At 39.6% G+C, this 10,804-nt stretch overlaps 1 protein-coding gene and 1 long non-coding RNA gene across 2 annotated transcripts; one reads left to right on the top strand and one right to left on the bottom strand.

Annotated features, from left to right (window-relative positions):
• Positions 1-548: 548 nt before the first annotated feature.
• LOC125316570 lies at positions 549-745 on the top strand. The gene is made up of 2 exons (XR_007199696.1): positions 549-633; positions 690-745. It is a non-coding gene; the product is annotated as an uncharacterized LOC125316570 (long non-coding RNA).
• A 1,385-nt stretch (positions 746-2,130) lies between these two features.
• Positions 2,131-3,057, bottom strand: LOC125316569 (protein FAR-RED IMPAIRED RESPONSE 1-like). Its single transcript, XM_048285232.1, has 2 exons — positions 2,771-3,057; positions 2,131-2,684 (listed from the first exon to the last, which is right to left on the bottom strand). The coding sequence occupies exons 1-2, from the start codon at positions 3,023-3,025 to the stop codon at positions 2,223-2,225; spliced, it is 717 nt and encodes a 238-aa protein (XP_048141189.1). The 5' UTR covers positions 3,026-3,057; the 3' UTR covers positions 2,131-2,222.
• Between the last annotated feature and the right edge of the window lie 7,747 nt (positions 3,058-10,804).

Raw genomic sequence — 10,804 nt, 5'->3', positions numbered from 1 at the left:
CATGAGTTCGCACAAAGCGGGTTACCTTTTTTTTTTACTTTTCTTTTTCATGTCCCCCTTTCCATTTTCTTTTCTTTTCTTTTATGAAAAAAAAAAGGTTTGCCATTCTACGAAAAAAAGGACTTTGCATTAGAAAAGTGCGAAACATGAATGAAAACCGAGGTCAGACACAAATTATATAAACCACATGAGTTCGCACAAAGCGGGTTACCTTTTTTTTTTTACTTTTCTTTTTCATGTCCCCCTTTCCATTTTTTTTTCTATTCTTTTATGAAAAAAAAAAAAAGGTTTTCCATTCTACGAAAAAAGGGCTTCGCATTAGAAAAGTGCGAAACATGAATGAAAAACCGAGGTCAGATACAAATTATATAAACCACATGGGTTCACACAAAGTCGGAACAAAAAGTCATCTTTAAATCCAAAACACAAGAAACATATGAGCAACAAAAGCAGAAGAGAAACAAAAACATAAAAAGAATAAGGGATCAAATGGTAGTGAATGGAAAACAAAAAACGCAACCAGGTCCCCCATAAAAAAAACATTGACTAACAATAAAACATCGAGTATTTTGTCAAGCATGAAACATTAGGAAGTAACAATACACAACTTAAAACATTAGAAGAGTTGAAAAGGTTCGGATCAACGGGAGGGAAGGATGTGGTTGGGGGAAGACTACCACAAAACCAAGCTTCGGATCAACGTTTCCCATTTTGACAGCCTCTCTACATCCATCAATCAAAGAGTTGAAAAGCTCAATCTATGCTTCAACCAAAGCTGCAGCAAATGATCCACGATCCTCCGAAGCAATAAAATTTATTTGATTCTCATTTCCAAATTTCATCACCTACATAATCAGAGAAGCAACATGATGAACATACTTCCCACCTTCTACTAATATGGAAAAGAAAATCACATTTTTGTAAAAAGATTTTCGAAAGAGTATCTGTTTTTTAAATCATTTTCCAGCAAGCACCAGATTGAGTGATATCAAGTAACAACAAAGATTCCGTTAATAACCCAAATAATGATCAACAAAGACAATGAAGAGAAAGAAGCCTTTCGCTTCTTTCGGGACTCAGAATGTACTTGTTTCCTTAGATAAAGATGAAACGTCTCCATTGTAAATTTCCTTAGATCCCGCCTTGCATGTAAGTCCATGAAAACGGGACTCGGAATGTACTTGTTTCTTTCGAACCCCGTAACTCACGGGCTTTCGGCTAAGCGATGCTTGCTCAACACAAATCGATCAAGTCATTTAACTCAAAACGAGATAAGCTCTAAGTGAATTCACTTAGAGGCCTTAGTCCAACAAAAAGTGAACACCTTAAATATCTATGTTGATAAATGGACCTAAACTATCATAGGGACTGATATTGGTTTCTCTTTGGCGGTTCAACCACCAAGAAAATCACGAAGTTGTTTACTTTTTTTTTTTTCCAAGAAGTTGTTTACTTAAGGCAGCGAATAATTTTCAAAAAGCTAAATGTACAATATTATGCAAGATCCAATTTATAAGTAATGGCCAATCTCTACGTGCGGTGGTTAGATCACAGATATTGTAAGATATACAAGTAAGCTCACACAGGAGCTTTGATGGTATTCACAGAGGAAGGACAATATATTCTTGAACTATATCGACATAGCGTAGCCAGATAAGGATCCGATCTCACTTCTCTACATAGAAAACTTCGTTTTCAAGCATTAACAATTTATTTGCAAGCCAATGCCAATAGTATCGCTACAGCCACCTTCTCCAATAAAACATTATGCAGTAATAGCCAAGTTACTTTGAACTGATGAAGATTTTTTAGTTTCGTTTCCCTCAAAACTTTAGGAAGAAACCTCTCTAGCAAGGTATGATAATATGACATCAAACATTCCTTAGAATCTATGAAGTACATGAACTCTCTACGGGACAAACAACAATACCCGAAATCACAGCATCTTTTTGAAATAGATGAACTTCGGATGGGGCTGTATGTTCTAAGTTCGGGGGGAGCTGGTGGGGTTGCATAACCAAGCTCGTAAGCCTAAACATCCACAATGAAATGTCCCGAGTGTTAATAAATATGAAAAAATCTGACCCTTACAAAGTGAAAACCATTAATGCGGACAACAAATCCAAAACTTTCGCAAATAGACATAACAAATCAGAAATTAGCATGCATGATAAAATGAACATAATAAGATGAACATAACTTATTGCAAATAGAATAGTGCATTACCCGTTACCAAGCGATGTTATCATGGAAGTCATATTGAAGTCTCGTGGTGCCTCAAACGTCTTGAGTAGATTACTATAAAAACCCGGAGAGTTATTGTAACTTCCAAGAACTTGAGGTGCACAAGAAGCTTGCGAAGAAGCTTGAGGTGCGTCTCCTTGCTTCTTTCTTTTTCTTTTATTTTTCTCTAGACAGCTCTTATGTCGCTTTCCTCCTTTGCGTCCATCTTTCTTCTTGAGGCCCGTACATTTTGCAACGAGACTCGTATCTTCACTTAAGCCTGCGAGATTTCTCCGAGACTCGCCTCCAAGTGGCATTTCATCGAGAGATTTGTTAATGGTCAAGATCATCTTCTTGATAAATTCATATCTACGAATAGTTTGTGAGCCCTTGATTGCTATCTTCACAAACTCGGGACACACCTCTCTATATCTATCGGTAACATCCATGTCACCATTCCCCTAAACAAATATATAGAATCTATTAGAAGTTACCAATAAATTAGAATACTAAATTGAGTACAAAAGAATATAACGATAATTTATACCCGAGTATCTAAACCATGCTTCTCGAGTATTCCATCTCTTGCTTCACGTGTCCATCTCTTCAAAAGGTAAGCACTAGGAATTAACTTTATGTCCAAGTTATCAAGCACCTTCAACGCATGGCAACATAATATCCCAACGGTCTCAAAATGATTACAAGCACAAGTTACCACTTCATTGCTTGGGCCGCCCGTGACCTTATACTCTGCATCATTTGTACCAAATGAACCAACAACATATTCCCGCAAGATACCCATCTCATTACGTTCCTTGATAACCAGGGATAAAGTTTTCATCCATTCTGTCCGAAAATTTTCAAACATTGAAGGTGTATAGACCTTGCTTGCTTGCTGCAACATAGGTGATGTCGACACAAAATTGTGGGCAATTTCTCTCTAGCATTAAACTCAGCTTGTAACTCTTTGTACCGCTTATCACTCACAACCTTATCAAATCTCTTGAAAAATCCATTTAGATTTACATTACACGCAAGATAATCCTTCAAATCTCCATTCAAACTCTCACTCAATTGTGTACTACGTATCCCCAAAGTCACTTGTAGATTTCATATAACATCTAGCCCACTTCTCTTTCAACCTATACAGATTTTGAAGCCAAGAATTATCGGTAGCTTCATATGTTGAAAGTAATGAATCCCAAGCCTCCTCAAATTTTTTCACTTCTACATATTCATAGACAAGCTTCTTTAAATCGGTCAAAAAATTAGATCCATTCCTCATTAAGTGACCAACATTTTTCATAGCATTTTGCATTAGATGCCATGTACACAATCCATGTCTTGTCTCGGGAATCACCTCTTCTAATGCCTTCGACATTGCTGCATCTTGATCAGTAAAAATTGTTGCAGGCCTCCTATATTTGTGTGCCCCCAAGAATGTCTCGAAAAGCCATTTGAATGAATCTGCGGTTTCATCATATAAAAGTGCAGCCCCAAAAATCACAAGCTCTCTATGGTGATTGAATCCAATAAATACACCGAGTGGCCTATACTCTTTGTTGGTGGAAAATGTTGTGTCAAAGGTCACAACATCACCAAAAAGGGCATAATCAATAACCATTCTAGAGTCTGCCCAAAATATGTTTGTTATTTGCTCATTACTATCAAGCTGAACAAGATAAAAGAAAGATGTGTCTAAGATTTGGCGTTTTTGAAATACTTTAACAAACATCCTGCGTCCCCAAACTCCATGTCTCTCCCTCGTTTAGTGCGAAGATAGTTTTTCACATCAACCCTCGTGTAACCTACGTTTTCTCTTCCCCCAGTTGTACACTAGACAAGTCATGCTTCTTGTCTACGTGTGAGGCCCGCATTGTCGGCCAACACAATTTGCTGAGCTTGGACGTCGCTTATTTGCCTATGTGACCGTATCAAGTGAGTACACTCTGCAAAGTGGAGTGGATGGGAATGCATTGGCTCAAAATCATACACAAAATATTTACCGCTCTCTCGAACTAATTTGATTCCCATTCGGGCATGACAGTCCATCCTCGTTTCAGGCCTAGGCTTTTTTACTAATTCCAGCCGTTTATCTTTTGTCGATGTCCCTCTTTTGCACAACAAAAACGTGTAGAAGTTATGGAACCATCCTTCCCTTTGTTAGTAACTCTCCTACGTACACCAAAACCAATTTTTAATGCATAGATCTTCCAAAACTCCCATGCCTCATCTACATCATTAAATTCCATACCCATTTGTGGAGTCCAGTCATTACTTTGGCGATAAAATCACACAAAAACATAGTGGACAAAGTGACGTCATTAGACGATAAACTTGAATAACAAACAATAAAACAGAAGAAAAACTAACATACTTTCATGAAGACATTACTTACCTTGTGCCATCATCATCCATTTGAGAGGGAGTCTCCATTTGAGGGATAATTTCGCTGCTAGTACTAAGCATGGTAGTTACTACTCCCTCCATATTCATTTGAGAGGGAGTCTCTCAATGCCAGTGTATGAAGGTAGTTTATCTTCAAACTAAGAAAAACGTCACTTATCATTAGAAGTTAATTTATCAAAGCTACTAGAATGAGAGAGAAAAAGCACAAGAGACAAATTCCAACCAATAAGCTATCCGAGAAAAGCATCATTTCTTATTAAAAGCATCACTTGCTATAGGTATGCTGATCTAATATCGGGAAAAAGCTGTAATGCTTATCAAGGGGAAAAAAAATATTATTCATTATCATGCTAAACTTCCCTTTACAATTGTCATTTATATATATCAAAAGAAATGAAGGCCTACCCTTAAGGTACATTCTACCGAGTTCATTGTCGAGGTAGGGTGTTATAATTTTTTACATTTTTTACATTTTAACGAACAACTACCGAGAGGATTCTTAAAATGCTTCTCTCAAACAAACTAACATAAAAACAAAACAAAGAAAAAGATGAAACGTCTTCTTTTCACCAAAAGAAAATTTGTTTTAAGAGGAGCATATAAGTAACAAATACTAATCACTAAACATTATATTACCTCGCCCCAATTGCGAGTCACCCCAACTTTTAACCCACCAATAGCGAGAGTACTCGCATCGGGAAAAAACAAGAAAACTATGAGGACATGGCCTACAATGATGATGTAGACCTACAATTCCAAGTAAATAACTCACATGTATATTGAACATCCAAAAATACATTGCCTTAAAGACATCTCAAATACAACTGCATTTGGTTTCTAAGCCGCTGATTTAGCATTTGGTTTCTATGATTCAGCTTCTCCATAGAGCTCTTCGTCTATTTATGGCATCCCCGGACAAAGGTATGCATTGAGGATTTATGTCTACTTCATGTCTCATCCAACGCAGAATTTGAGAACTTCTTTTCGAGTTCATGATCTTTTTGCCCCCTTCAATCATGTTTGAAATTTCCGGGGCACACGAGTACATCTACAGACTACTTCTTTCGGCCATACTTGGCCATCCATGAGAAGGTCATCAACCGTAACTTGCTGGAGCTGAAGGTGATGGCAGGGGATTATGCGGTTTCGATGTGGCAAAAGGCAATGAGCTACGGTCAGATAAATTTTTCTTTCAAAACACCAACCGATATAAATGGATCGTCCATAGGAATTGAATCGAAATCTCTTGCACTCTTAAATTTATAATACACCGCCATAGAAGTATCTTTTTTTTTTTTACTTCTTTACGAATGAATCAAAATAAGCACAACAACGAAAATCGCCTCATAAGAACGATGATAAAAGGGCTCTAAAAAAACAGGGCCCGATAATTCAACTAAAGACTCAAAAACGATCAGATAATTTTTTTCCTCCTCTCTGTTCTTCACCAAGGAAAACAACAAAGGCCACACCAATCGGGTGCTTCTACAGCTCATCCGCGCCAATCCTCGAAAATCCACCCTTGAGTTCGGCGGACATTTAGATGCAGAGCAAAGTCCCACACTCACCAACATGAGTTAAACCAAAAAATCCTAAAAACTTCTCAAGAATGCCGAATCATAGAAACCAAATCCGAAGAAAAGAAGAGGAGATCGATCGAGCACCAACCTGTAATCGAGGAGATCCACACGGAGTCATAATCGGCGGAGAGAGAGATGGATATGTGCTCGGGTTCGAAGCCACCGATGCGCACGGAGTCGTAATCTTTTTTTAGAGAGATGGATATGTGCGCGGCTTCAAGCCACTGCCGCCCCCTGGATTTGGTGTCGGGAAAGTCGACGGCGGTTCCGCGGATGATGGCGTCGAAGAGGAGCGCCACCGGCGCAAACGGAGGAGGACGATGGAGCAAATTTGAGAGTTCCGCGGACGCCGGCGTCGAAGAGAAGCGTCACCGGAGCAAAAGGAGGAGGAGGACGATGGAGGAAGTTTGAGAGAGGTAAAAGGGAACGAGAGAGGATGCCGGCGTCGATATGTAAGATTTGAGGAGAGAGGAAATTAGATTTTTTAATTTTTTATTTAGAAGTGCTGGTTTCGCGCGCTCAAATTTGAGCTCCCCCTCTTCGGATGACGTGGCTGAATCTCAGCCTTCGGATTCAAACGAACGGCTGGATTTTATTTTATGTCACCCCTGCCATTAACCCTCTATGGCAGGGGATCCAAATCCATTAGAAAGGGGAACTTTTCTAGTGGCACTAGTAGTTGTGCTGGGCATGGAGGAAAAGGTGACACTGGATATTTTAACAGGATGGTGTGCAGTGGCGATACAGCTTATGGCAATGCAGATCTTCCATGCGAACTGGAAAGTGGAATATAAGGCCTTAACCAGACATGGACAGACAGTTGGAGGAGGTATAAATGTCATGGGATGCAGAATGAGGTCACTGGATCAAGAGGAGATAGTGGCACAGGTCCATTTCAAGCATTTAAATGATGGGGTGAGGTCCCTCTTAGATGGTAGACCGGTTGGGAGAGTTGGTCTGCTGCTTAAGTGGCTTGAAGGCTGATGTGCCGAAGACCCTTGTACTGCATTATATTTCTTGAATTAGGTAAACATCCAATGAGATCAACTTCCTTGTTGGGTGCATTACTTTCGCTCAACTGGGTCTGAAGTAGCTTTCACCAAGTTTGGCACTTTTTCCTATAATAGTAGAGTACATTTTCACTAGTCCAAGATTGGTATTGGTATGGGTTGTGTTCCAGTTGCAACCATAAAAGGCTTCATTAACGTTAGGGGAGGCGCTGGTGCCAATGGTGGTTCTGATGGAGAGCAAGGTACAATTACGAGGAAAAAAAAAATTGTCCTGCAAGCCTTTCTGGTACATTCTGTGAGGAATGCCCAATTGGTACTTACAAAGAAGTTGAAGGCCCTAAATGTGAACGTCGCATCATTATTACGAGGAAAAAAAAATGGTGGTTCTGATGGTACTTACAAAGAAGTTGAAGGCCCTAAATGTGAACGTCGCATCATTAACGTTAGGGGAGGCGCTGGTGCCAATGGTGGTTCTGATGGAGAGCAAGGTACAATTACGAGGAAAAAAAAAATTGTCCTGCAAGCCTTTCTGGTACATTCTGTGAGGAATGCCCAATTGGTACTTACAAAGAAGTTGAAGGCCCTAAATGTGAACGTCGCATCATTATTCATAGGTTCGAGAGGAAGCAAATGAAGGTTATCATGTTTAAGTATGAACTTGAGAATGTGAATTGAGGTTTAGTGATTAACTTTTGACGACAGGTCAGTTTAATTATATGATATTGACTTTTATGTCGACGACAACCAAGAAAGGAAATAGTATGAATTGTAGCCGATCAAGGATTGTATGTGATGATCGTTTGATGGTTTAATGATGTCAGAATCGAAAAGTGAATGATGGAACATTGGATAGAGACTAGATAAGTTCTCATCTTTGATGATCTGAGGAGTTGGGGTCATTCAATTGGGTGCTACAGACGATCGTCTTCTTCCCTGCATCAAGGAGACCTCAGAAAAGGTTGCTACTTCTAAAGCTAGAGAATCATCCGCAAGTGCAAGTGCAGTTGCGGGTGTAGGTACATGATGTGGACATCGAGCCCTATCGAGGAGGAGGTGCTAGGGACCCATTATCCTATCCACTAGGCCCCATCACTCGAGCCAGAGCAAAGGAATTCAAGCAAGCTGTCGGCGTCATGATTCAAGATCTTTGGAATAGAGACAATATGAATTCGAGACTTAAAGATTATGAAGCTCCTTGACGCAACAATATCACTTTTTGGTTACAATGACTTCGAGACACTTGGAAACGAGCCACTGATCAATACTCACTACTTTAGTAGTGATTGACGACGTTTTTTAGCGTTTCGGAATCATTTAGATGGACTTTTAGGCATTTTTCTATTTTTAGGCGAATTTTCATTAATTAAGGATATTTTTGTAATTTTGCCTTATTAGGGTTAGCATCCTATATAAGGGAGCTTATAGGTTTCTATTAACGCAACTTTGATTCAGAATATTATACAGAGAGGTTTTCTTCTTTGAGTTCTCTTGAAGACTAGATCTTATCAAGGTTTCCTTGTGGCGATCGAATTCAACTTATCGAGCAAGATCGCGAATTCTCTTGTTCGTGGCGTTATAGCGTTGATTGGTTGACACGGGTTCGTCAACAGGTCGCGTTCATATCGAGATTACCAATCACAGGTTCGATTGGGGGTTGAGGTTAGCAAATTCGCAACTCCTAGATCTTCATAGAACGATCAACTTCCGCAACGATTCACATCAGTACAACAAAAAAGAAAGGAGTTACGTGGAAGAAGCAGCATCTGTGCCTTAACAGGGACATGGGGTAAAAAAAAAAAAACCGATGGGGCAATTTTTTAGGCCTATAAATTCGATTTCTCCAGTGCTATCGCTGGCGAATTTTACAGTCCATTTATTCGTCTGACTGAGTGTAAACTTGACGATAATGTGGCCAATACGGAAGTGGATTTTGCTTAAAAAGACAGTTAAGGCTCGGAATCTTCATGTGGACAGGTACAATTGGATAGTGAACAGATAATGAAAGCAAAGCGCTTTCAAGAATTTTTTCTTCAACGGTTTATTTGGGAGATTATTTGTTGGCTCCAAATCATCTGGAGAGCAAAAAGGGAATTTCTTTTCAACAAGAAAGCAAGCTTGTCTTGGAACCCAGATTACATGTACTTCTTCCCCTAGAGACATCGATAACATCAAGTGGTGATTCTTGGACAATCAATTGGACAGCGTTAACTTCCTGCTTCGACGCAGTTGAATTTATGAAGAAAGAATATTTTTTTAGTACTAAAGATAGTAAAGGTAACACAGGGACTCTCCCCTAGATAGATGAGGAAAAAAACAAAACACAACACTTTGCCATTGGTTCCTTCGGTGCTTGTAGACTTAAACAAGTAGTGGTCGTGGCTATTCACACTGGAAGGATCTACTCGATTTTTTTATGTTGCCTCTGATATGTCCACAGACAGTTCTTTTGAGGGAAATGCGGATTGTAGCCCCTTAAAATTTAGTTCTTATGCTGAGTACTTTAACATAAAGATATTAGATAGTGCAGAGAATCTTAGCGAAGTACTACGTGGGGACCGTATTGAGAATTCTCCTTATGAGTTTAAGATGCGGGATCTTAAGTTGTGCAAAAATCTCGGCCAGATAACCCCTAGTGCAAAGGAAACAAATGATTTGAAAGAAAAGATTGCTGATGAATATCAGGTCAATATGAATCTTGACAACCTTCTTGTTGTCGTTCCCTTATGGAGATCAGATCAGGAGTCTACTCCTGTATATCAACTTGGTTTTCATGTTGGGCTTAAAGGCCATTATTCTGGGAGCAAAGAGGAGAAGTGCACTTACTGTCAAGTGTCACAGAGATGAAGAGACCGACTTAGGAAGAATTGTGGGTTTTGAGGTCAAGCCCTTTAGGATTAAGCATGAATATGATGGACATGAAATGAAAATACTTGGTTAACAACATGCGATTTCCTATGCAAAGCACACAGTAGCGAACTCAAACTCCCCTCAAGAGGTTGAGGAGAAAAAGGAAATTATTTTCGCACATGAGGTCGAGTTCCAGGAGAGCGATGTGAAGTGGGCTTTCTGGTGAGGATACTAATATGGATAGAATTATTAAAAGAGTACCACTGTGAGATCCTATGCCACGCAGGGACGGCAAATGAGGTGGTGGATGCTCTCAGTTGAAGGTCGGCATAGTAGCAAATATGGTGGCTCGAGAATGAAATTTCTTGAAGGAAACCTTACACTCTGAGTTTAAATTGAAGATGAATGCTTGTGAGATGATTCTAACTGCCATGAGGGTCGAGCCAGAAGTTATACAAGGAATTAAGACACTACAGCGATTGGACTCCGAAATTGTGAGATGTCAGGAATGGCGATAAGAGGAATAAGTACCCCCATCTATTCAAAGGAGGAGTAAAAGGCCAAGTTTCGGAGTCAAAACTTCTTAAGAAGGGGAGAGTTGTAAGACCCGGCATTTTCGACGGCCGATTTATTTAAATAAAATGATAATTACTGGGCCCAGAAACTTTAAGGTTCAAATGAATCTGGGGATTTATGAGTTTGGGCACGGAGAAATTCTGAGCTCGGATTAGCGAC

The sequence above is a fragment of the Rhodamnia argentea genome, chromosome 9 (genome assembly GCF_020921035.1).
Source record: "Rhodamnia argentea isolate NSW1041297 chromosome 9, ASM2092103v1, whole genome shotgun sequence".
NCBI lineage: Eukaryota > Viridiplantae > Streptophyta > Magnoliopsida > Myrtales > Myrtaceae > Rhodamnia > Rhodamnia argentea.
Note: the sequence above shows the minus strand (reverse complement) of the source record. Positions and strands in the feature narration are given on the sequence as shown.